Raw genomic sequence first — 27,850 nt, 5'->3', positions numbered from 1 at the left:
ACCACTGTGCTAAGGCCCTGAGGGGTGTTTACACAGACGGTACAGATGAGGCAACTGAATATTTGTATAGGATCCCTTTGCAAATGAAGATCAAAGTCAAAAAGAAAAAAACAAATTCACTTTATTTTAAAGACAATGATTGGCATACAGAAGGTATGCACCAGCATAAAATAAACTTTCATGAAAAGCATTAAAATCCATTATAAATTAATTTATTAAATAGGTATTTGGTATATGTGATGGTTTTATTAGATATTACTCTTATTTATTGCCAACCCCCTCCCCCAAAGTCAAAACAAATCAGAAAATCTCATAACTCCAATTTACACTAAATAATTTATTTTCCCAAAATGTGTATGTGTTCTGAGATGTGACACATGATACAGTTCCATTGGTCATTCTCTATCAATCATAATATGACAGGACACAAGAGGCTAAAAATGGCTCATCATAATTTATTTTATGTTAAAATGTACAGCTTTTTTTTTGTTTGTTTTTTTTCTTCTTTTTTTTGAAGTGACTGACTAAAAAGAGAACAGATAAATACAAGAGTGTCGCTGGCTCCTATTTTATACAAGGATTACGCCTCTCCTGCTTGGCCCTTACAGTCACCCTGTACAGGTACAAAGGCTACAAAAAAGGAAGCAATATAAACAGACACAAATAACTTTTTTTTGCTTTTTTACATGCGATTCGTAAGCTTAGTTTGAGCTATTCACAAGCTACTTCTCTATTTTTCCTTAAAAAATAACTCCAATATTTTATAAAGATAGAAAAATCTACAGATGGAATGAAAATGTAAAGTTAGAGGCATTTCCATAAAATAGCAACTTTACACCAAATTCACTATTTTTTTTTAAATCCTGCCAAGTATTTGGACATATATGAAATGTTTCAAAACCTGACAGATAAACACTGAGATATGCTTCATTCAATAAACAGAAGTCTGCATTTATAAAACAGAAAGCTGCCTTTTTTCCCCAAAGAAATCTGTCACCAAAATGGAAAAGGGTCTCAACTTTACACCAAACATTTAGCAATAAAACCCCTTTTGACTAACCAAATGGGAATAGCTTTTATAGCTCTTTACAGTTTTATAATTAACAAAAATATAATTTTTTTTTAAACCCTCAAATTAGGGCACCCTAATCAAGGCAAAAAACTTAAGAAATGGCTTACTGTTAGCACAACACTTGTACAGTACTACAAAATGCACTGTCACTAACAAAGACATTAGCGGCATGCTGAAGTGTCACCTTAAACAAAATATACAATAACTGAAATGCTAAAGGCATTTACATGGAGTGGACAGGGAAGAAAAAAAAAGTTCTAGGTTCAGTATTAAAACAGATAATTTGGTGGGGCGGGGCTTGATATCCACATCATTTCATGGAAGCAGGCACAACAAGTGGCTGCCTTCAAATTGTAGTCCAGAGAGGCCTTCCTTTGCAGAGAATTTCATATAAAAGTAACAGAAACAAAGATACCAAAAAAAGAAAAAGGAAAAAAAGAAAAACAACTTGTATAAGGCTTTCTGCTGCATACAGCTTTTTTTTTTTTTTTTAAAATAAATGGTGCCAACAAATGTTTTTGCATTCACACCAATTGCTGGTTTTGAAATCGTACTCTTCGAAGGTATTTGTGCAGATTCAATCCAATAGTGATGCCCAGGGGGATCTTGTGACTGCCCATGTTGCCTACCTTCTCATGTAGGACCCATTGAGAGACTGTTTGGACATGCCCGTGTTCATGTAGCCGTGATGTCCGGGGGCCGTGTACATCATGTTACCATGGGGCGGGGTCTGCATTGGCTGCTGGGCATATGGCTGGGTTCCCATCATGCCCATCTGCATCTGCATAGGGTATTGGGGTGTTTGATTCATGTAGCCATGATTGCTGTGGTAGCCGCTGTTCATCATCGGCTGGGACATGCTGTACCCATTCATGGCATTGAGAGTATTCATGTTCATGTTCACAGAGTTGACATTGTAGGCTGGGGCTGGCATCAGGTTCACACTCATGTTCATACCTCTCTGCATCGTTAAAGTCCGTGCAGGACCCTGCATGGCTACAGTCTGGGAGCGCCCATAGATCTGAGACTGATGGGTGGCAGCGGCTGGTGACAGAGATGCCGATTTGGTTCTCATGGAGACGTGGCCCTTGCTGGCAATCTGGGTTTGCAGTCTTTGGCTGTGAGAGATGCCAATGTTTGATGCAGCCATGTTCCGTTGCAAAAGAGGCGGTGGCAGATTCATCGGAGGAGGAGTCAGGTTGGGGGGTGGGGTCATTGTAGCTTGTGCTTGGGGTCCCCCAGGGACAGAGTGCGGAGACTGAGAAAGCTGGACAAGCCCTGTGTTACTTAATGGTGTGGACAAAGAGGCACTGTTTGCATAGGAAGTTACAGCAGCGGAATGGCTGTAAGGCAATGAATGATCAATAAGTGTATTAGTTAACTGCTGTAGTTTGGCAAGGCTGAAGGTGGCTGATGGCTGTGGGTAATGCCCAGCCCCAAAATCACTCTGACCCATTCGTTCATATAAGCCAATGTTGGCGTTGCCAGTCTCAGGGATGTCGGCCAGCTGCATCGGTGGGGTGAAGTTAGCGGCCATGCTACACTGAGCCAGCTGCTGGCTGCTGCTCGGAGGCCTCTCCACCACACAGCCTTGAGGAGACTTGACGCTGCAGGTTGGGGGAGAACTGATGCTGGTTTGCTGCAGCATGCTGCAGCTCCCACTGATGTTGGACATCTGCTGGGTGACAGCACAGCTGCTCTGTGTCAGATTGCTAGAGGTGAGGTTGCTATAGGAGCAGCTGTTCTGTGAAGAGCCGTTTCCGCAAATGCTGCCGCCCATAGTAGAATCATAGCTACTAGGGTTCTCGTAGTTCTCGGTTGTGCTCTCGATACTGCCCAGGTCACTAAATCCACTGTCCACGACTTGCTGGGAATGATCTGAAACTGACGGGACATCCATCATTGGACTGGTTTCCATGTTTTGCAAAGACGGCACGGAGATGGCACTTTGATCCGGGCTGATTTGGGCATAGCTGTTTTCCAGGGCAGGGACACTTGGGCTGTTGACAGAACGTACTGACTGGCCAGGATGGGAATGGACGGATGAAACTGGGCTACTGTGGTCTGACTGCTGGCAATCATCTAGAGTGGCGGCTATCTGTGGGCTTTGGTCTGCATGGGTGTAGTTTTGTAGGCTTCTGCAGGCCTCTTGAGTCTCAGCACAATCCTGAAAAGTGTCGTCCTGTTCACTATTCTCCTGGGTCAAAGATTGAACTGCCTGAACGGTCTCAGAGTCAATTTCCATGGCCGTCGTGTTTCTCTCTTTGAACTCAGAATCCACTTCTTCGCCACTCTTTTGGTCCTGCTTCTGTGCCTGTTCTTCTGGGGATTCCTCATCAGATTCAGGTGCAGCTTCAGTGTCTCTAGAAAGCTCCTTAGGTTCACTGTTACACGCAGCTGCAAGGTCAACGCCACACTCCATTAGGACCTCTGAGTTCGAATGACTAGGCTGGACACTAAGGTCTAAAAAAGCCTCCTGGTTTTCTAGTACTTCTTTAAAGGATTCTCTTGGGCGTTCTTCCTTCTCTGCTTCTCCACACTCCATGTGACTGTCATCTTCATCATCTGCATCATGACCCTCATTGTGAGATGGCTCTTCATCCTCTTCCTCCTCCTCTTCATGATCATCCAGAGGAACAGGGTCTTCTTTGTCCGTGAAGACTTCTGGTTCCTCTTTTTCCTGATTTTTAGCACCACCTGGGTCTTTTTCTACATTTTCTTCTTCTTCCTCCTCTTCCTCTTCTTCCTCCTCCTCTTCTTCCTCCTCGGGTTTGATTAGATCATCTTCTGGTTTTTCACCTGGTGATTTATTTGGACTTATCGGTGCACATGTTTCATCCCTTGTGTTTTCATCCCGAGGCAGCAGGGGTTCCACGGCTTCCTTGACTTCCTCCTCAATCCTGGTGGGAGTAGGGCTGGTTTTGCCTTCTGGAGTCTCCTTCTGTTCTTCTACTGTTATCTGGTCATCAGGTTCCATGGGTGTTTCTGGCGGGGTGTACAAGTTCAGTTTAAATCCGGTCTTCCTCTCTTTGTTTGGCCTCCACTTAGATAGACTACGTTTTGTTCCTTTTGGCCACACTTGTTTGCACTTTAGAGGTTCAAGATTGTCTCTACTGCCTTCTTTCAAGTTATCTGTATCATCATCCATATTGTCTTAGCGAGGAGACAGAGAGAAACGAGAGGAAGAAAAACAAAGTCTTAGAAAGCATAACCTTGAACAACTTGAATTCATTCTTTTCAATTAATCAGTAAACACTGCTTTTGATTTCAAGAGTCGATGATAAAGACATAATCAAAACGAATACAGAATCATATTGTGCTATAAACCAAGTAAACAGTCCAGGTCTGGGAAACTAATATATGTCTTGTATATTCCCTCTCTCCCCTTCCCTCCCGACCTCCGACAGAAAGTTGTGCTTTTTATAGAAAGCACACGGATACAGACAACTATAATACTCTTATTTGAGTTTAACAAATAAGACATTCTCTGATGTAAAAGCCTGGAATTCATTCCACAATGTAAAATGAATAGAAGTCTAACTCACATATCTGTCCTGAGAAAGTAAATTTCTGTTTGTGGACATTTACTAGATTTAAATGATCTCGGATGACATTATTTACTTTGATTTGAATGTTCTCTCTGACATAAGGATAAACTGTGTACCTCCGAAACAAATGAAGACATAACTCCAAAATACAAATGCATCTGTTATCTATACTAGAGGATCATCATTTTTGCATGATACAAACTATGATGTAGTTACCATGAAACAACTGAATATTTAAACAACTGGCATTCTTTTTATCACTAATTCTGTCCACATTGTATTTTGATCAATTTGTTGCTCAAATGTAAGGTTTGAATATTAAAGTAAATAAGAAACAAACCAAAACTGTCATGTTCATTTTAACTCAGCTAATATTATTTTTACTGTACCTTTACACACATATGAATATAAACCAATTTGTAAGTATATTTGTAGAAATATAAGCAAGCAAACAAATAAATATATGAATAAATGCAAATATAAAATACCTAAGTCTTCATGAGACCTTTAGAAAGTTAAAGCTCAAACTCATCTCCTGGAGGAGTCAATGTAAAGGAAAAGCTTCACAAAGAAAAATAGCCTTATTACAAACATTACTGTGGAGAACAAACAGAAGATTTTACATTCAATGTGGAACAGAGATCTTTTTTTGTCAGAATGGAGGGATTTCTAATCCAGTCAGTGCAGAGCAGGGTAAGCCTTAGCTCATTTATGTAATAAAAGGATTACCCATAAACTTACCTGCAAGTACTACATTCAAATTGGCTAGCTGAGAACACATAAGTGATGTAGAGGGATTCCTTCAGAAGTTCAAAGCACAACACCCAATTAACAGTCACTGCAAGATGCTCAAATGATTTTATTTCTATTCACAGTAATAACCATGCCAGTGCCCCTGGAGTCCACATGTTACTGGACCTACAGCTTTTGTAGGAACACCTCTCTAAATCAGAAGATGAGTTTTCTGATGATTAATTTTTTAAGAAAGAAGATCTTGAAAGGAATCAGAAGTAATATGGCCACTTAGGATTTTAAAGACAAATGGCACAAAGTGGAGAATAAAAGGTAGTGATGATTCATTTACAGGCTCCTGAGAAGGGAGTTAAGAACTGGAAATAAGGCTCAATGTCCACACAAAAAATGGTGTCTTGCTATAGTTTGTTGTTGTTGTTGTTTGTTTGTTTAAAGAAATGGAGTGGGGGGGGGGGGGAAGGCTTGAGATTCTTTATACCCCGGGCAAGATGTTATTCCCTCAGGACACTACTGTATGTAGTAATAGTATACCTATTCATTATAAAAGTCAGGAAGATGCTTGCTCATGCCCTTAAAGTTGTGACTTTTCAAAAGCAAGAGAGATACCTGCAGTTCCCAAAGAAATGAGATGGCCTCTTCCTAGATGGAAGAGATGTTGGAATAAGTTTTTAAATACAGTCATTTCAGCTGTAGAGTGGATAGATTGCCCCACAAATCCTCATGATTCAGCTGGGAGCTTAAGTTCCCAGCCCAAAAGGCAAGGAATGGTTGCTTTTAAACTGGATATCAAAGTTGATTCACTGGTGTTAGTATTTGTTTTTAGAGGATGGGGTGGGGTGTCTCTGCCAACAGCAAATTTTGAATTAGTAATTTAAAAGGAAGGACAATTTCCTGATTTCTACATTATCCTATATTATCAAAGCTAATACTGATGGTGTGGGTGAGTTGAAATGATTCTTGATAATAATATATCCTAAGACACCACTAATTATAAGATGTGCCATCGATTTTTTATAGGAAAAAAGAAATTATTGCATTCAATGCTCACAGTAATATAAACCCCGATTCTGGAAATATTTAATGTGAAAAAAAGCACTTAGTAGAATCAAGGAGACGCAGTGTATTTCTTACTGAGAGACTTCAAAGTTTTTGAGGACAAGCCAATTTCTAAGATGAACCCACCTAGAGGAATGTTCTGGCCTTAGAAGTTGTTTAAAATAAAATTCAATTCCAGGAAGAAGGGATAGAACCTTTTATGAATGAGAATAGACAGATGAGCACTTATTCCTGGTGGGTCGACACAACCTCAGAGATGCCTTTGGGTATAACTTCAGGTGCCTGCCTTTTGGCAGTAACACACAAGATATTCACAAGGATAAGATTTTTATAATTCTTCCACTTACTTCTACAAGGGTCAGCATTCTTAAAACAATGATTGTCTTTTTCTTCCTCTTCCTCTGTTTTTCTTTTCTTCCCAGGCTGATGTTGGAATGCTTTTCTCAGGACTGGCTTCCCTCCATCTTCCTCCACTTCAATCTCACAGGTAGGCTCCAGGTGCGGCATTGGCCTCTCTTCATCTGAGTTGTCAAAGGGCTCATTCAGTACTTCTGTCGTCTCAGAAATGGTCTCAGTTGTTACACTGCTGTTGATCCTCCTGCGTTTACGACCCCTTTTCTTCTTTAGTACAAAAGGCCGCTGAAATTAATTCCAAACAATACATAAGAGCTCATGAGAAATTAAATGGTTGAGTTGATATGCAGCAAACATGTAGTGAAGGCATGTCTCAGAATCTTACACGTAAAGACTTCTGTAATGCCTTTGTACTTAACCTTCCATTTGATGTTTAACATCCCTCTCGGGCTCCAACTACACAGGCAAGTGTTTTCCAAATAAAACAGTTGTTTACTCAAGAAGATGCTTTGAGAGGGAACATCACCGCAGCTGAACTGTAGACTTTAAAAAGCTAAGGTTTGCTTTTCTAGAATATATTTTCCGATGGTACTTGCAGACTTCAATATTCTACATTATAGCTATTAAGTCCTCATGGACACAGATGTTTCCATAAATGTTGCAATAACCAACTAGCCACTGGGTCACTCATTTAATACTTGATAACTGTTCAAGGAGCACCTTCTCTATGCAAAATGCTACAGGAAGTTTGATGGCATACAAGGTTAACCTAATTGTTCCCTATTTCATAAGACTTCAGGAACAATGAAAAGGGAAGAAGATAGGGTACTAGAAGAAAGGATTATTTAATGTTTAAAATGTTAAGAGAGTCATGTATTGGTGACTACAGGGATGTCAGCAACTGACAACTTTATAAAGTATTTTATTATACAAGGCATCTAAAAAATTAAAAGACATGTGAAATCTGTCCTATTTATAGAAGATATGAAAATTTTTTTTCTGATTGTACTACAGGTTGGTAGCAATTATAAAATACTTTTGCCCATGCAAAAAAGCATTTAATGAAACAAAATTAAAATATAGGAATAACAGATTTGCTGCTTAAATGGAATGTGTCAATAGTGGGCCTGAAAAATTATTTAAAATATATTGCAAAGAAGGTTCAATATGCTTGGTTAAAACTCAAACTCTTACGGTGCCCGGGTGGCTCAGTCAGTTAAGTGTTCCGACTCTTGATTTCGGCTCAGGTCATGATCTCACGCACGGTTCATGAGATTGAGCCCCATGCACTGGGCATGGAGCCTACTTGAGTTTCTTTCCTTCTCTCTATGTCCCTCCCTTGCTCACATATTCTTTCTCTCTATCTCTAAAGAACAACAACAACAACAACAACAACAAAAACTCAAAGTCTAAGTAAACTGTATCCAAGAATTACTGTTGCTCACATTAACTCTCTGAATGTTCACGTATAAACCTGATAATCATATTCTGTAATTAACATTTATGGTTATTAACACTCCCAGTTGGCCTGCCCTCCCTAACTCACTAATTTTCCCAAACGTGAGTACAACCAATGTAAAGAACTAGTTTTCTTTATTTTTTTAATGTTTGTTTATTTTTGAGACAGACACAGAGCGTGAGCAGGGGAGGGGCAGAGAGAGACGGGGAGACACAGAATCTGAAGCTGGCTCCAGGCTCTGAGCTGTCAGCACAGAGCCTGATGCGGGGCTTGAACACATGAACCGCAAGATCACGACCCAAGCCGAAAAGTCAGACGCTTAACTGACTGAGCCACCCAGGCACCCCAAAGAACTAGTTTTCTTTAAATTGAATCAATTTATATGATGGGAGTCCATATTGTACCTTGGATAATCCTGGTTTTGTTGTTTTTAAAACAGATTTCTTTTGTAGTATACATAATACCTGAATACATTTGTCTGGTAAGAAATCCAAGATTACTCACAAGTCTGAAGTTTACTTTATGGAGAGCTCTTTTCTACCCCTTCCCCACAGCTGCCCTTCCATTAAAAGACTATCAGGCTTAGAAGAAAGCGCATCAAGCTGGGATTTACAACAGCAGGTTCTTTGACGCACAGTACATAGGATGGCCTTGGGGCGGAGCTGCAACTTGTGTTATTTCTGTAAGTCTTAGCTATACTAATAACATCTGGTTCCTTACTATGTCACAGATAGATACTGAAGACAAAAATATCAGATCTGGGTTAAACAATCACCTAAAGACAAGATCAACTTTTTACCTTGTGCACAAGGTATATCTGCAGTGACCACCAGGCTATGAGAAATTGTGTACTTGGCCACCAATGCAAAACATCAGCATCAGTATGGAGAGCCTGAAGTACCTTCTAACAATTCTATGCAAAGAACAAGAAAAATATTAATATTTTTCTGATAATATTTTTCTTGCTCTTCGCATAGAATTGTTAGAATAATATAATGTTATCTATCTACATAATATAGAATAAATTTATTTATATCTATATAATATAAAATAATATAATCTATATAATATAGAATATTATAAGAAATAATATTATCAGGAGTGCTGGGGTTGGAGTCTGAGCACTCATCTGATTCTAGCTCCATCTCTGTGGAGCTGTATGACCTTGGACAAGTCTCCTAGCCTTCCTAGGCTTTGGTGTTTTCATCAAAACACACTGAAGGGTGGTTGAAGTGCTCTTCAGGGTCCTTTTCTGTTCGCATAGCCTGACTTCTCTAGTCCCACAAACCAGCAGGTGGCAGTAACTACTAGACTAGGAAGCCCGCCTGTCCCTACTTTAACAAAACAGCACTAACCTCAAAAAGTAAACACAATCATGACTGTAAGAAGAAGGATGATGATATATGATCAGCAGGACTGAATACAGACTACTTCTAAAGAATAGAGAGTGAAACAAATACTAATAGAATGTTTGCAATGACAAATAAGATTTGATTGAAACTGACTCACTGAAAATCTAAACACACATACCTTTCTCTTTATAGCAACTGATTGTGGTTTAGTCAATCTTGGAGGAGAACTCTGAATATTTTCTTCTTCCTCCTCCTCTTCCTCCTCTTCCTCTTCTTCCTCCTCCTCTTCCTCCTCCTCCTCCTCTTCCTCTTCCTCCTCCTCCTCCTCCTCTTCCTCCTCTTCCTCCTCCTCCTCCTCCTCTTCCTCCTCCTCCTCCTCCTCCTCTTCACTGCTCTCTTTAGACAGCTCCATAAGCTGCCCTCGCTCCCCTGCCACTGGCCGGCTCTCCGGGGAATGCAAATATTTATTTTTCGATTGTACTTTTGCAGGTGATTGCCTACTGTTCGCTCTAGAGGACAGGATTTCTTGCTCCTCCTTTTCCCAGCAGCTAGCTTGTTCCATTAGCCGCTCGGCCTAAGGGGGGGGGGGGAGGGTAAAAATGGTGGGCTAGTGAAAGGGCAGTTAAGACACAGCCTCTAAGGATCAAAGGCAAAGGATCTCTTAAGTTGTTTCTGAACAGAACAGTCAGCCAGCCAAGCAACATTCCAGCTGCATCATCTCAGGACTCTTTTGCATCAGTTAGGATAACAAATCAAAGAAGATTGGGTTTCATGGGATATTTAGCAGTATTAATGATGCAGCGAATTGATTTGAGTCCTTTATCACTACATTACATGCTCACTGGCATGGAGCACTTTAAGCAAGTTCATAAACACAAAGAATCGATTGACATTGCAGCCTTGGAGCTCAGCACCAAATGTGATCTGATTACATGCTGTCAGTAGTGAAAAATGCTGCTTTGTGATCAATGATAAATGTTTCATTTTTCATACTCAATTCAATAAAATTATCATGTCTTACCATGCAACCTCAGTTAGGATAAATTAGTGCCATATCATTTCACAAGCTCTTTCTACATAACCAAGCCTTTGACAACGATGTTAATGACTTTCTCAGCCTAAGAATGCTGCAGGAGTGAAGTCACACAACTTAGGCAGACGAAGTCAATCATTACCTCTTTCTCAGCTTCTCGCTCTTCTTCAGAAACTGCAGCATTAGAAATTAAAATTGGGGTCCATCTTAGACTCTCTGGATCAAGTTCATTGGTCCGGGAACAGGTTTTCAGCTTTTCCATGTGGCCCAGTATCAACTTTTCCCTTCTAATGATGACAAATCTGTAATGTGATGAGGCAGAACAAAGTGCAATCAAAAGCTGAAATTTCATTTCACCTACACACGTTGACAAATGCTACTAGGTTAGGAAAAATCAGAGAGCGCATCAATGAAAAAATATAGCAAATTGAAATCTGACCAGCAAAACAGTATCATTTCCTGTTTTCTGTTTAGGAGAAAGGTTTTGATAATACCATTGGGGGAACCTCTTATCTTAAACTGGAATGAGGCCACCTAACTCCTGGGACACTTTCTGGTGTAAGATGCTTGAGAGGCAGCCAGTGATGCCCCGGCATCGGTACTCACCTGCCATCCCTCTTGTCAATCATATGGAGGTGCTGCAGAGTGGTGGCGATGTCATGTGGGCACATGCCTGTAGCTCTGCTGATCGCCTTGATGCTGATGTGCCTCTCCTGGTGGTGGTAGAGATATTCTAAGATGACACTCTTCCAATAGGCCAGGTAGGAGAGACGGCCCAGATCGGAGAGTGGCTTTTCAGGAGACCCTGCTTGGCCTTCTCTTCTAGAAAGCAAATAGCCTAGGGCAGAAAAAGCCAAAGATGACTTCACCGTGGTGTTTTTAGACATTGGGATAGGGGCCCCTCAAAATAATATAAGTAGCAATAAGGTAAAAACATCACATCAAACTTTATGTATGCAGTCTCTTCCCAGTTATAGTGATTTGATCTCCATGAAGTTTATGCTTATGAATCCTTTACAGTAGCACTGTAAGTCAATTCACATTGCTAGAGGCTGCATTTCAAATATACGTCATGGCATATTTAACAAAGCTAAGGTTGAGGACGTTACTTCTGATAAATTTCAACATCCAAGTTTCCCACCAGCTTTAGATTTTCTCAAAATCGAAATGTCAGGCACTTAGAAATCCTGTCAAGGGACCACCCTAAACATTAATGGGCAAGTTGTTTTCCACAGGAAGGACCTAATGACCCTTTGACAGCTGGATCTTAATAAAAGAGAAGGGTCTCTGTTGACTCAGATTCTATATTGCTTGTTACATTTAACTAGCCGGCTGATCTGAAGCTTTGTTTTAGGACTAATAAAAGAATGTCTTTTAAGTCGACTGCTGCAACTCACATCAGCTCTACTAGCTCTATTTTCACCTCTTTCATGTAAATTAATTTATAATCCAACCCCAGAATGTTGCTCCCACAAATTAAAACAAAACAACCTCCTTAAAACAAACTGTTTTATGTATACTCAGGAAATCCCTGAGCATGGTAAGCTTCTGAATATGCGTTCTGCAGCATTACTGTGAAGGTTCTTGGCAAAGGGATTTTTTAAATGATTTAAAACTTTAAATCCACTTGAAGGTAATGAATGAAAGCTGGCGGCTGTCTTGGTAATTAAGAGCCACTTATGGAGTAGAGAAGGAATGCTGTAAACTAATGATGTCTACCTTGCTCTAATTATCAATTTCAATAGCCTCACCTTCATGAACTTCCTAAATTTAAACAAACATCAACCACATACAGTAGGTGGCAGCAATTACAAAATCATGCTGCTCTGTAAACCACCCAAATCTTCAGCATTTTTCTTCTTTATCTACATTTCCAAAATGGCTGCATTCTCAAGAATTTTCTCAATTTTGGATTTTTTCTTAGAAGGACAAAATCAAGCCTCTGATGCATTTTCCTGCCTCTCAAAATCACTGTAAATAATGCAGAAATATAGAACAAGAAACCCAAACTGACCTACACCCTATAGGGGTGTAACCACAGCATTTTGCATTTTGATGGTTTTAATCTGAATGCCATGATAAAGAATAAGCATACATTTAACTTTAGGCTTTCCTGCAGTCTTTTGACTTATTTGTCTCTTTAACTCATGCTTAAGAGTAATGTATTTGATTGAATGGTAAACAAGCACCACCAAATTTTACAGTCAAACCACTGTCGACACGTCATTCAGCTGCATCCAGAGGCTTTCAAGAGCAGTGTGTCCGGAATGCTAACAGTGATGACCACGGTGCTGAATCCAGCCCAGATCATGCCCTGTCAATATGGAGAAGAGCTCTCTGTCGCTCAAGTACAAAGGGTGCCCAAACCCCAGAGCACAGATAATTGGCACATCCATCACCTGCCTCCTAAGTGCTTGGCACATGCTGAGAAATCTACTCAGTTGGCTGGAGGACCCGGCTCTGTACTACTGCGAGGGGAGAGGACCATAGTACCATGGCTGTGGAACTATCCCCTTGATCCGCAGTCCCTCACTGGTTCTTATCTGAACCTCCCAGTTAGGGACAGAAAGCCTCAGTCTCTCAGCTCAGCAGAAAGCTTTCTATACAATTAAAGTGGTCAGAAGGCGGTATGTGTCCTTCCTTCCTACCTTAGGTTCTACTATGAGCAGTCTTACCCAGGAAGCACATGGATTTCTTTGTTCTGTCTTCTCTTCCCTCAGTCTCTACCCTGGGCTCAGCCAAAATCCCCCCAAAACATATTTTATACAGCTGCTCATGTTTTCACACCCCGAGGCAGTACAAATATAGCTTATCATGGCCTCAGCCTAAATTGGTCAGGCCACTGGAACTCTCAGGCAACCTGGGGTCTGTGGAGAGCCTTTAGGCATAAACTTTTCAGCACCTGCAATTCCCACCTCGCTAAGTGGCTGTCTCTTGGGACACTCTCGGACACAATCCGCAGTCTGTGGCTGACACTGCCACGGGAGAGTCCTGGGACTCGAAGGGGGTTGGGGAGGTGGTGGCAGGGAGCATGTGTACACTGAGCCCGGGAAGCCCACTGGATTTTCACAGCAAACACCTCTGTATGGCACTAGTGAAGGCTACAAAGCAGGAAGGTTACCAACACCTGCCAGCAAGTGGTAATTTCCTGGGTGCTGCGGAAGAAAAATTGCAAGCCAAAACTCCAACTAGAAAACATCAAGCAGGTCTTCAGGGATGATGTGCACCAGCATTTCAGACCACACAATGCCATGGTCCAAAGGCATCACTGCATTGCCTGATGTTAGTTTTTCCTTCTCTGACTCATGAGACCCTCGAGGGTCTTATAGCAATGGAAAGAACTTGCATTAAGCTGAGAGCCATTTATGAGTCCACGAAGTCTCCTCCGAAAGGAGAAATGTTTAGATTAAATGCAATTCATCTCCAAAATAAGAATGACCAAAGGTAAATTTCTGATTCCTTACTAGTTAAGTGAAATCACTTGTAATGTGTTAAAATGGATAGCTTAGAAGAAAAAATGTCCACGTCTACTCCATAGGTGGACTAGGTTGCTGTAATACAGAATTTAAATTTTACCTGCAGCACTTTCCCTCAAAAAAGTTGTCACTGGGAAGGCGTCTGGGTTGCTCAGTCATTTAAGCATCCGACTCTTGATTTTGGCTCAGGTCATGTTCTCACAGTGTGTGACTCTGAGCCCTGCATCAGGCTCTGCAATCATAATGTGGAGCCTGCTTGGGATTCTCTCTCGCCCTGTCTCTCTGCCCCTTGCTTGCTCATGCTATCTCTTTCTCTCTCCCTCTCCCTCAAAAATAAATAAGTAAACATTAAAAAAAAAAAAAAAGCTGTAGCTGGTAGCACTTCACTACTCTGACCTTTTAACACGGAATGATTTAAATAATGAATTTCTAGCCATCTTTTGTTTTCTTCTACTTTTTTTAGGCTCCTCAAATCAGAATTACTATATAGCCAATTGACAGAACAATTTTTGGTAAGAACATTTAGTTCATTTAGTTGTTGAGTAATTATAGTGATGTGGTGATTTAATGTTACAGCTCTTAAATTTAACTTACCAAAAAGATTCCAAATAATTGATGTAAGATGCAGGGAAATAAAAAGCACTTATCTTGGAAGCCGGTGTATTATCCTGAAGATCTGAAACAAGTACACTACACCCCTGGTGAACAGATTCCCATGGTGCTCTCACACCTTTCCTTTTCTTTTTAACGTCTATTTATAATGAGAGAGAGACAGAGCACGAGCAGGGGAGGGGTAGAGAGAGGGAGACACAGAATCCAAGGCAGGCCCCAGGCTCTTGGGGCCGATACGCAGCTCGAACTCATGAGCCGTGAGATCATAACCTGAGCCGAAGTCAGACGCTCAAATGACTGAGCCAGCCAGGTGCCCCTCTCACACCTTTCCTTAACGGAGGACACTCTGAATCAGAAAACCTGAACTATCTCTGGGGAAACCTGGCTGTTCAGACTAAAAACAAAGTGGTGTTTGGAGGACAAATCCCAGTAGCTGCAGTATAATTAATTGCTGGTGAAATTATTACCTTTAAATTGTCTGTGAGCTAGAGGTGCAGGTGAACAGCACTTATTCTGTGATCAGGAGACTTGTAATTGGAAAATGGCCCATCAACTCTTCACCCACATCAACTATCTTGATACTACAGAAAGGTGGCTTTCTCTTTTGCTTCACTGGAACTACTTACCCAATGGAAGGTGAGGTCTCAGTTTTGGTGTATGGACCACACACTAATTCAAAAGATTATCAAGGTGTTTGCTTAAAGGGAAAGTTAAGACCAATGTTGTGTCTGCAAAAGGTAAGCATGTCTAAGCTGTACTGATTACGTAGGACCCAAATTTACCTCACCTCTGTTAAGGCTGACCTACTTGTAGGAAGAGAATCATGATTGCTTGTGTTTGAAATGGTTAAAGTGGTAGAAAGTTGCCTTTGTGTAAACAGATCTTTTAGGATAAGGAAGGAACTATCTGGACAAGGTCAAGAGTTGTTTTTGCAGACCTAAATTCCCAAATTAATTGAGCTCCCAGCGTATTAACTGCAAGGCTAACCCTTGTTTAATGTGAAACATTCCTTCCTTTTAAACTAGTAATATTTCAAGATTGTAGGCTGGACCAGAAGTGGAATAATTTTCATGGATAAGGATTTCCCCCCACAAAGGCAGCCACTCTTCACTCCTGCACACCTTCATCTTCTACCATCTGGAACCAAACCATATGAACCTCCTCAAATACAAAGTGTGAACTCTGGCAAGCTACTCCCAATTCCCATCTGTCTGGATTGTGTGAGTCTGGGGTTACTGGCTGCTTTTAGGAGAAGATAATCTTCAAGGATTACACACCTTTCATCAGACACCTGTTTAGCTCAGCAAACCTTGCTGAAAGGTTCATTATCAGTAGACAGCACTGGGTTTGCAAGCCTGGGAACTGACACCAGGCCAGGGATTTATGGCAGGTCTTGAGCAGAGGAAATCAGATGGCTCTAACCATGTATCTCATGATTAAGGATGGAAATTCACTGGTCTGTGTCATCTGTTACTGGTTTCTAGGGTTAAGCAGCCCTATGACCAAGTGGATGAATGGCGTGTTATCAGTTTAAATAGTGATAAAGAACCTGCTGAAATTTTGTGATGATTTTGCAATTAGTAAAAAAGGAAACTGAACCTTACTCTTCCTACTGTTTTCAGAGAACTAGAGTGCTACAGATGACCTGTGACCTACCTGATTCCTTACTACTTTCCATTTATTTTTTTATTTTTTATTAAAAAAAAATTTTTTTTTAACACTTATTTATTTTTGAGACAGAGAGAGACAGAGCATGAATGGGGGAGGGTCAGAGAGAGGGAGACACAGAATCTGAAACAGGCTCCAGGTTCTAAGCTGTCAGCACAGAGCCCGACGCGGGGCTCGAACTCACGGACCGTGAGATCATGACCTGAGCCGAAGTCGGCTGCTTAACCGACTGAGCCACCCAGGCACCCCATCCATTTATTAAAAGATATAGATGCCTCCCTAGCAAAAATGGAAATTTTGAATTTTTGAGATATTTTATACTTTAAGAGGTTGGTTTTGAAAATGTGAATGTTTAAGACATTTCTCTCACAATTCTATGGGCTTGAAGTAATTAATTACATAACAACTTAGAGTAAATATTGCTTGACTTTTCCACAGACTTCTCAGTCTACTTCTTATAGAAGTCCCCCAGACTGGCAGTATCAGCATCACCCGGTAACTTGTTAAAATCACAAATTTTTAGACCTATGAACCAGAAACACTGTGGGAAGGCCCCAGCACTTGCGTTTCAATAAGCCCTCCAGGTGGTTATGATGCACACAAATTTGAGGACCACTGCTATAAATTCTGCTATGGAGCTGCTGGTTTTGATGAGGATGTTAGAACCATCGTATGCAATAGGAGAGCCACTGGATGGGAGGACTAAACAATCTCAGCTTGGCGAGGAGACCTCCCTCACCCAGCAACTTGGTGGTAGAGAAGTGGGTCCAGGAATCTCCAAAGCCCCACCAGGCTGATATTTAGCAAGAGATCACTGAGTTGCTGAGTGGCTTTTTTCATAAATTCTATGCCTGTGCTTCTCAACCTTCATTATACAGTCACCTCTCATTACAACTCGATTCTGATTCAGTAGGCCGGAGACCCTACATTTCTAACAAGTTCCTATACTATGGGCCACACTTGCATTCCAAGGGTTTATATGTTAAATCAGTGGTTCTCAAAGTTTTTGGTTTCTAGACCTCTTTACATTAAAAAAAAAAAAATTATTTAAGAGCTTCTGTTTATAAGAGCCGTTATCTATTAATTTTTTAGAGAAATTTGACAAATACTTATTAAGAACCAATAAACCCATTAAGGGTTAACATATTTTTTACGAAAAAATATTGTCTAAAATTAAAAAAAATAGTGAGGAGACTGGCACTGTTTCATATTTTTCCAAATCTCTTCAATGTCTGGCTTAAGAGAGAAGCTACATTCTCATATCTGCTTTGGTACTCAATCTGTTGTGATTATCACAGGTCATGAAAGTTCTTGAAAATGCCAATGTAAATTCATAAGAGTGAAATGGACAAGTAGTACTTTAGTATTACTTTGAAAATAGTTATGACCTTGTAGAGCCCCTAAAAGGGCCTTAGGGATCCCCAGGAGTCCCTGGATCATACTTTGAGACTATCCGCTTTACATAAAAACTGACAAGAATTTTTAAAAGTTGGGCGCCAAGGCCACAGGTATTTTAAAACAATACGGCATTTACTAAATAAAGTATGGCAGGTCATAAGAGGCACTACAGGTTGGTTAAGAGCAAGGGTGCTACAGCCAGACTGCCTGGAATGGAATCCAGGGTCTACTATGTACCAACTACGTGACGTTGGCTGGGCAAGTTATTTAATCTCTCTGTGTTTCAGGTCCCTCACCAATAAAATTTGGAGAATAATCATACCTATCTCTTAGGGTTGTAGTAAGAATTAAACGAATAAGCACAAAGGATGCAGAACCATGCTTGGCATGTTACTGAAACACAACATAGGTGTTAGCTATTATCATTGTTCAACATAGTAAATGAGTGAAATTTCAAGGTGATCGTTTGGGTGACCAGGTATACTTCATGTAGGGGAAAGGAAACGTGGACAAAAGGAAGAAGACTGACTGCTCTATAGGGTCAGATTAAGAAGAGCTTTTCTTACTTTTCCCTTAGGCATCTGAAAATCATTCCATTTACTCCAGTGCCTCAGACAAAAGTTCTCCTCCCCCTACCCCCCAGCTAACCACCCAAATACAAATTTAATTAAAGAAAGAAGCCATGAAAAAACCCCCACATATTCTGCCTCAGTAATGATCTTAAGAAAGTGGCGACTGCAGTTCACAGCAAGAATAGTTCTGTGCCCCCCAAATTCCCTTTGGCCCTTAAGTCCTTAACTTCAAGGACTATCCTTAGGAAACAGCAAGCCCTTCAAACCACAATAACAATGACTGCTTGAGGGCGTCAGAAGAACCCTGAGACAGTCCCAGGACAGATGAAACAAAGACCCAAATGTTCTCGAAGACCCAAGTGTGTCCCTGGGAAAATGGTCTGAGCCTGTGAAACCCAGAGGAAGGAGACAGCGGGTCTCTGGGGAAGAAAGGCTGGTTACTCTGGGTCACAAACTAGTCTCTCTAAGTGCCCTTTTAAGATCTCTCTTCTCACAAGCTCCTCATAGACTGCTTAGGATACAGGGCTCTGGCTCAGTTATGTGGAGGTACCTCTAGACTTTCTTATTGAATTGAGTACCACCCCCACCCACCCCGGCTTCCTGGCCAAGTCCACTGCAAGAGGAATGATGTTTCTTCAACCCTACCCAGTGGAAGGTGTGTATGGTAGAGGCATGACTCCCCTGCCGCTGTATGTTTGTGCACAACCTACAGATCATGCTAGAACTTAACAGATGAGTTCCATGATTCTGTGACTGGGTGTGGATTCCCTTGAAGGAGGTGGTCATTCTGTATGTCAGTCACCCAGGGAATATAGGAACTCACCTATTATATGAACTCACAAATAGGGCATCAGGCAGCAGGAAAGAGGATGCTCCTCCCTCTGTGGTGCCCTTTGAGGAGGGTGAAACACCTGTGAACAAGCTTCTGAATTGAGGATGACCAGGGCCAGAGACAGACCTCTATGACACAGTCATAGAGGCCAAAAATGAATTAATGGTAATTGTGTAACTGATAATCTAAATCACCAAGAATGTCTCTATTTCTCCTTTCTTTATCCTCTAGGCTAGCCCAGTGGTTCTCAACCCTGATTGTACATTAGGATCACGTAGGGGCTTTTACAAACTACAGATGTCTGTGTCTTACCCCAATCTCAACTCTTGCTTCTTTCAGGCTAGTCTGGTCACAGATGCATTAACGGGTTATATTAAGCAAAGGGTCCCGAGGATGACACCATGGCCAGAATGGTAAACACCAATCCCCCTTCTCCACCTCTGCCACCCCAAAGGGCTATGCTAGTAGCAGTGGTGACTAATGACAAATCCAAGTAGATGGTGAATCCTGGGGGAAATGGACACATCTAAGAGTTGAGGCTAGGGAGGAGATGGTCACTGGGGAAAGAAAGCTCTGTGACAGACTTCACAGGAGTTTTATTTATTTAGACGTTTAAGGAATATTTGTTTATATATGGCATTGAGTCACCACACCAGCAAGGTTCTGGCCTGGTGGATTAGGAGAATATAATTTTCTGTTCCAAGAAAATGACCATATATGAAATAGATTCAGTCTCTCAATTTCCTTGCACCGCTGACAAAGGTTTAAATGATTTTAGAACAAGAGGTCTCGTCAATATCACTTATTCCCAAACTAAACTGTTTGGGGAGGAATTTTTAAAAATAACTTTCTTTAAATATAACTGGGAAGTAACCACATTCTTCATGAAGCCCACTGCCTATTACAAATCTAACTAAAGCTCTGATTCACCCCCAGAGGCACATCTAGTTAGGTAATGATAAAGCACTATCATGGCCTTTGAATACAAATTTGAAAGACATGTCAGAATAATGCCCTCCTCTTTGACCTCTTTTGATTTTCCACAGCTCAAATCACTTTTAGATCCTGGCACGTTTTAGGAAAAACAAATTTACACACACACACAAAATTCTTAAGATGAAACTATTTGGCATTTTAAAATTATTTCCTTTCTTATAAATAGGTAAAAGTCCATGTGAGAGATTCAATCTGAAAAACTGTTTCAGAAATTAATTTAATTTTTCCAAGTTAAAACTCGGTTAAATTTTTCACAATTTCTAAGAAACAAAATCCTGCTAACAAAAATTTACCACTGAGAAATTGTAAGTTTTTAAACACTGCATTAAAAACATGCATACTTCAAAAAACGCAACTGCTCCAAGAGAATAATTGCATATAACTTGTAATGCCTCACCTGTAAGACCATTCTCCTATTGCTAAAACATTACAATGGAAATGTTCCTTAAGTAAGCTAATAAAAGCAAAAACTAGAGTTTCTTTTGCTCACTATTATAGGTCTGAGGTTCTGTGGGTGTAGCTGTGATAGTTCACATCTCGTTGTAGGGTCTAATCCTACCCGTAGACTAAGGGGGAAGCGTGGACACTGCCAGTGATTTCAGAACCAAGCCCTAAGCGACTCTCCTTTCCATTTGTTCTCCCACAACCCGCCCCAAATCGTGTGTGTGTGTGTGTGTGTGTGTGTGTGTGTGTATGTGTGTGTACCAGCTATAATTTTCTAAAACAGAAGAATGTTGTAATTCTAAGTGATAAGCTTTCACACAGCAAACACAGATATAGAGCAAGACTGAAGAAAGGAAAAAGTGGAGAATACAAATCTCTCTATAAGTTTTCTTTGTTTTTGAATTACATTTCAAAGGGAATCTGTCAGTTTTTGAGATAACATTCTAAAATCAAAGCACAGACCATCACCCAATCTGATCGATCAATTAATGCTGAAAATGTAAAGATAAAGAAACTATCTTCGGTTCTCCTCAGGTCATCCAGACAAACAGTCCTATCCCACTGGTCTACAGAAATCAAAAACTTCTCTTTTAAGCTGATTTTTTATTTATCTCCCATTCTCTTTCAAACAGGATTTGAGGTAAAAAGCCTCTGGCAATAAATGGTGGTGTCCCCACAGGGTTACCACCGAGCCCATTCTGACACACATGCAGCACATACAGGCTAGGGTGGAAGCTGGGGTGGCATGAGGTGTTCAACCAAGAGACTGGCTGGTTTGCCAGCAGATTTGGTGTCATGTAGGCATCTAGCCGTTGATCCTACAGGAATCTTAAAGTCCAAATCGGCTAAATTAGATGTTAGCTGTTGGGAAACACAAAACCGTATGAAATATCATCACCAGCAGTATTTAAAGACGTCAGTTACTACCCCTTCAGTTAGTAGGCGATAGCTTTCTCCAAGTCCACTGTTGAGATTGCCTCCCTAATGCCAGCAGCACTTAAGAGTTGAGATTTCAGTAACAATGTATTAATATTAGCCCAGCTTTGGCCACGATATACCGATATTATCCCTGTAAGCCTTTTACTGTGGGGTCACTGTTAATCAAAGAATCTCCATTCAACTTTCAAAGGACTGGAATGGTTTCGTAGTGTGTTCCACAGTTGAGTGCCTACTGTGTTCCGGGCACTCTCCTAGTTAGGTTGTATACAGACACTCCCTTTTCTAAATTTAATAAGGAAAAAAGCTCTGGGAGTTTAATTTCTTAACTACTATGCATCTGCTTGAACGCAAGAACCACAAACTACATAAATAACAGGAACTCAAATAGACATGTTAACAGCTAAAGTTCATTTTTAAGAATCAATTCAATATGCTACAGGCAAGCAATCAATCACACTGCAATCATCATTTACAAATCAAAGTACAAGGCAGATACTCATGGGGGTATATACAACTAGGTGGAAGTGTGTGATTATGGACGAGCAGATTGAAACTGTAAATTATGTAACTGTCTCTTGTAATTACCCCGCTTGAGAACCAAAAGAAACTTCCTGTATAATTTTGCAGGAGAATAGAGATCAAGATACAGAATTGCTTTTTAGTTGGTTTTAACCCTTCAACAGCTATTTAATTATGTGTGATAAGGTCAAAGAAAGGTTATACTCAATTTATGAAAAGTTGGCAGGGAGGTATTTCAAAGTAATCCTCTGAAAAGCTCCAGATTATTGATGAAACTTGATGATTTCTCTTCCTTTTCAGGAAAGATTTATCTAAATTATTTGTTAAAATAAACAACATTTAAAACAAATTCACAGGCGTCATTCATTTTATTTTCTCTCTAAAAACATTCATTATGGTTTCCAAGTTTTTAACAGGATGCAAGGGAAAAGCTGCAGGGGTAGAAGGCTGTCAGAGTCCTCAGACATATCTTCTGCTTTGGTAGGAAAAAAATCTCATTAACTTCCTGAAATTCATGGGGAATAGCTCCAACACTGGGCAAACCACAGGGCAGGGCTTCTAATCTATGAACAGAGAACCATCATCTTAAGAAGATGGAAGCCTGTTTTGCAATAAATAATCAGCAAAACGTCATCTCAGCATATTTTAAGACATTCCAGGCTTTTACCTTCCCTTTCTTAAAATCTAAATTTTAACATCTTTTCTCTTTTGTAAAGCATGGTTCCTGGTGCTTAAAGATCTGTCCCAAACATCGGAACTGCTGAACACCCAGCATTCTAGGAGGAAGGAAGGGCAATTTTATATAGTTATGGTGTCTGCCAGTGTTGCTTTCCCTCATTTTATATCAAAAAGAAAAAAAAAAAAGAGAGAAAGGAAGCGAGACAGGGTGAGAGAGGAGAGGGCAAAAGGGGAGAGACAGGTGGAGGGATGGAGAGAAAGGCAACAAGAGATGTTCCAATGCTACAGTGTCTGTTCTCCATCTCTCTGGCCTCTCTGTTCCCTATTTTCTCCCCCATCCACACCTGCCTGGCCATTCTTTGTCTAAATACACCGTTTTATCATCATCTGTTAACACACCACCCTTGAATTATGCTTCTCCAGGTTTAAGAGTGGAAGCACAATTTACAGGAATGCAGTTTTCTAATGGACTCAACTCAGCACTTCAGAGGATATGATTCTGGTAAATTTCAGTACATTTCCTTCAAAAAAAAACCTGGCTCTGCAAAGTCTGAAGTGGAGAAGATCCCAATACCCAAATACCCATGTACTTGCATTTTGATTTTAAAGCAGTAAAGATGAAAAACTGTATCTCTTTTAAAAACATCATTAACATAATGCCACCAATAAACCAAAGTTTTCATTTTAAGAGTTACAAAAATCTAAGCTCCAAAATAGATACCATTGGGTGTGAACGCCCATTTTAAGACCTTCACTTTTGTTAAAAAACAAAAAAGGCAAAAATAAAACACAGATCTAGAAAATGCCATTAAACAAATAACATTTACTGATTACCTTTGTAATCATCACCCAGGACCAAGAAATAGAAGTTTGCCAGCCGTCCTGAAAAACGTTTCATTTGTCCCATCCCAATCATCCCTCCTTTTCCCCTCACAAGTAACTACTATCCCAACTTTCATAACAATCCTTTGTGTTTCCTTATACTTTTATCACTCAAATGTCCCCAGGTACTACAATATAGTATTGTCCATTAAAAAAAAATATATCTTTCAAGTCTCTTTTAGTCTATGGGTTCCCCTCACCATCCCCTTTCTTTTCCTTATAATTAATCTATTGATGAACTAGGGCCATTTGACCTACAGAGTTTCCACAGCCTGGTTTTTGCTGATTGCATTCACGTGATGCAGTTCAATTTATTTCTCTTTCCTCTGTGTTCTGAAAAACGCCAAAGGCTTGATCAGACTTTAGGCTTGATCCTCTGGCAAAACTATAGGTGACGGTATGTCCCTTGATCAGGAGACATGTAATTTCTGGTTGTCCCCCTTTTCACAATGTGTGCTGCTGTTGAAGTTCGATGTCTAGGTAGATCAGTTAATTCATTAGCAGAATTGCAAAATGGTCATATCTTAATTCTGTCATTTCACTTGTTAGTTGGAATATGTTTATAAAAAGATGTTTTCCCTTCGGGTGCCTGGGTGGCTCAATTTGTTAAGCGTCCGACTTTGGCTCAGGTCACGATCTCGTGGTTTGTGAGTTTGAGCCCTGCATTGGACTGTGCACTGTGTGCTGACAGCTCAGAGCCTGGAGCCTGCTTTGGATTCTGTGTCTCCTTGTCTCTGCCCTTCCCCCACTTGTACTCTGTCTCTTTCTCTCTCAAAAAAAAATAGTAATCATTTTTTTTTTTTAATTAAAAAAAAAGATGTCTTCCCTCATTTACTATTTGGTTACTTAGTGGTATCATTCACATAGGAAAGGCAAGTTCAATGCTTTTTTGCCAGTTTTTAAGATAATGAACTGATTCTTATCATCCTCTAAATTTTTTTTTAATGTTTATTTATTTCTGAGAGAGAGGAAGAGAGAGAGAGAGACAGCAAATGGGGGAGGGTCAGAGAGAAGGGGGACAGAGGCCCAAAGCGGGCTCTGCACCGACAGGAGAGAGCCCCATGTGGGGCTCGAACTCACGAACTGTGAGATCATGACCTGAGCTGAAGTTGGACACTTAACCAACTAAGCCACCCAAGGAGCCCCTTAATTTGTTTTTAAATGTCATTACAAATGTGTGAGTTTAAACATTTAATGAGTTTTAATCGCAATTGTTGTCCTTACTGTTATATTCGTTGTCCAGTGGGAACCTCTTCAAGTTAAATCCTGAATCCTTTTGACAAGACCCTAGTAATTTTTTTTTCCTTGTTGTCTAGTATGAATGAAGAAATGCTCCTTTTTACATTAAGAACTCTACTTCACTTTAAACGATTCAGTTTGCCCCCCAAAAAGGATATATGCAAATATACCATATACAGTAAGGTCTGCCTATATTTTCTCAAGATGTCACCAACACTTTCTCAATTCCTCCTGCTATATAATCACATTATATATATATTTTTTCAATGTGGACAAATAGTGACATGCATAACTGAATTGCTCTTAATCCACTCAGCTATTTGAAAGCATTTAAAATTTTAATTTAAAACAATTTTGTTGAAAAAAGGAGCTCCTCTACGATATTAACCCAAAGCAGGACTCCATAGAAAAAATTACAAAACAGAGGTTTTTGTATTAGTACATGTAAAAATGTAGGACTAATACTACAGTAAAAACAAACTAACCACAAATTGATGGTGGAGGAAAAAACTCAGATTCCTAACTCGTATTTTCCTACCAGAATTCTAAACAAATGAGAGAAAATCTTTTGCTTCACCCAAAACAAATTGATGTGGAAAAAAAAAATACTACCCTCCAGACAGCTGAAATTATAGATGTGCTGGATAGAAACACCATTATGAGAGGACATCATCCAACTATTACCTTAGAATATTGTGTTTCAAACATAATTCTACAAGCTGGAAAATATGTTTAAGGGGAATGGTTCCCTCGAAACTAAGGTATAGTACTAATCTCAACCAATCAGAACAAAATCTTTCTTGATCTTGTTTTGATGATGCATTTGCTTAACTGGGAAAATGAAAAGGGAGTTGGAGGCATTTCCCCTTCAGTACTGGCACAACCCCGTGTGCCACCCAAACACGGAGCATCACACACCTGGGATGAATCCTGTGTGTCTGACCACTGACCACCCATGGCTCTGTGGGCAAGGCTGGCATCCTTCATCCTCACCTTTATCCTTTATCCTTATCACCTAGGCCAATCCTGGTACAGCCCACGTAAAGCATATTTCCTGAAGGAAGTGAGGAGGGTATAAAGAAGTGGAAAACACAGAGACTGGGGAGAGATCTCAGGTTAAGCACCAATTGCCATAAGGCAGCCAGGTGAATGAGGCAGGTGTTGTCGGGGACACAGAGAAGAGCACAGATAAGATCTGGGCATGCCTTTATTCACTCACTCCCACAACAAATTTTTCTTTGGCACGCCTACTATGTGCATCCCACTGTGCTCATGGCTTGGAGTTCAGCAGTGAATCAGCCTGGCTCTCGTGATGGTGCTGTTAAGGTTCCATTTACTGTTGAACACAGGTTTGTCGATATTAATTACGTGAACAGAATTTCCCTGGTAGCAGCATTTTGAAATGACTCACTACAAATGCCGGTCAATGTTAGAAATCCAAACAGACAAAAGATTAGTAAAAATCCACCTGCGTGCCAAATCTTGAAAAAATTCGGAACTATGTAAGGCAAAATGGTAGCTACAGACTGTATGCTTCATATTTACAATGTTTTCATTGAAACAATGAATGTAAACTATTGCATAAGAGCTATATTTATTTGCTCTTATTTATGACAAGCTTTGTTAAAAAAAAAAGATACATAAATAAATCGTTAGCTACACTGCCTCATGCAACTCATTTCAATGCATTCGGTAACAGTCAACCTCTGAATAAATCACGGAGAGCTCAATTTTCAACCTTGATGTTATCTTTAACATATTAAAATATACTGCATTTCAGCCCAGTGTAATAAACAGTCATGGCAAAGGCTTTTAGCGCAACATAATGAGAAAATAAGGAAAAGTAGTCATTTTCCTTATCATATTATAAACTAGAATCCTATTAAAATATTATAATATAAAATTATACTTGATTCTAGAAGTCAAAACATGTCTAACAAAAGCCAGCAAAACTCTGAAGACACAGCTGCTGGTCTGATCAAGTGTCGTGGTGGAGGTGTGGAGACGGGTTACTCTCTCAGAAAAGGCTGGAAAAGAGCCTTTTCTCAAAAGCCCAACTTACTGTTCATTAGTGATCGCTTTGACTGCGCTCACCCAGGGAGGTGAGCTGCCAGGGAAAGTTACGCAAAGCAAAAAGCTTTCCTGACAGTTCCTGAACAGTAAAGTTGGGAGTTTTCCTTCCAAAATAAATGCATAAAGAAATGAATTATCTGATAAAAGTCAGGAAAAGAGAAGTTTTTCTCCAACCGTGTGTAACTGTGAATTCTGTCACAGCCCTCATCTCTGCCTGAGGTTTATAGTGGATAATGGCAATCTTCTTTCTTTTGAAGAGGCTGCACTGAAACAAAAGCACCAGACCTCGAAAGGAGCAGGGCACACCGGACAGCATTTGGAAGGAAGTGAACCAACAGCTGACTGATGATGTTCTAATAAAACAAAATTCTTCTTCATAAGAATCACATATGGGGAGAGAAAGCACATCAAGAAAGCTCCCCTCATGGTAATTCATTTAACATTTAGTTAAACAAATAGTAAGGACCTACTACGTGTCAGGCTCTTCTAGGAGGTGGGACTAGAGAACAGTCTCTACCCCTGGGAATCTTACTTTTGGTGAAGGAAATGGGCAATAAACAACAAATATATGAAAGACCCATGCAACTTTCTAAATGACTTTGCACTTGCTCAGCCTTTAGCATTTTTTATGGTCAGTGCCACTGAAAAAAGAGAAAACGATTAAGCAAAAGTTGCATAAGCAAATAAATACCACATGTCAAATTTATAGCTCCTTTATTCAATTTGTTTACAGGGAATAAGAGGGTTTAAGTCATATAACATGTCCCCAAGAGCCATTGTTACAGTCCCTTAAACACACCTTTGATGCTTGGCTTATGGGGCTCAGAAATGGGGGAGAGTGAAATATTTATATTGCAACCTAAAGGGAGAAACGATGCCCCAATTGTGTGCTTCA

The 27,850-nt window shown here is 40.2% G+C and overlaps 1 protein-coding gene across 8 annotated transcripts in view; it reads right to left on the bottom strand.

Moving 5' to 3' along the window:
• Window positions 1–1,565: 1,565 nt before the first annotated feature.
• KAT6B (lysine acetyltransferase 6B) overlaps window positions 1,566–27,850 on the bottom strand; it is a 199,588-nt gene continuing 173,303 nt past the window's right edge. For all 8 annotated transcript variants that reach the window (XM_045040177.1, XM_019813329.3, XM_045040176.1 and 5 more), the window contains 5 exons: window positions 11,234–11,465; window positions 10,770–10,929; window positions 9,773–10,168; window positions 6,777–7,068; window positions 1,566–4,225 (listed from right to left, as the gene is read on the bottom strand). In XM_045040177.1, the coding sequence (XP_044896112.1) occupies window positions 1,698–4,225; window positions 6,777–7,068; window positions 9,773–10,168; window positions 10,770–10,929; window positions 11,234–11,465 (3,608 nt within the window). In that variant the 3' untranslated portion in view covers window positions 1,566–1,697. The remainder of the gene's footprint in view (window positions 4,226–6,776; window positions 7,069–9,772; window positions 10,169–10,769; window positions 10,930–11,233; window positions 11,466–27,850) is intronic.

The sequence above is a fragment of the Felis catus genome, chromosome D2 (assembly GCF_018350175.1).
Source record: "Felis catus isolate Fca126 chromosome D2, F.catus_Fca126_mat1.0, whole genome shotgun sequence".
Lineage (NCBI taxonomy): Eukaryota > Metazoa > Chordata > Mammalia > Carnivora > Felidae > Felis > Felis catus.
This window is presented reverse-complemented; position numbering and strand designations above follow the sequence as displayed.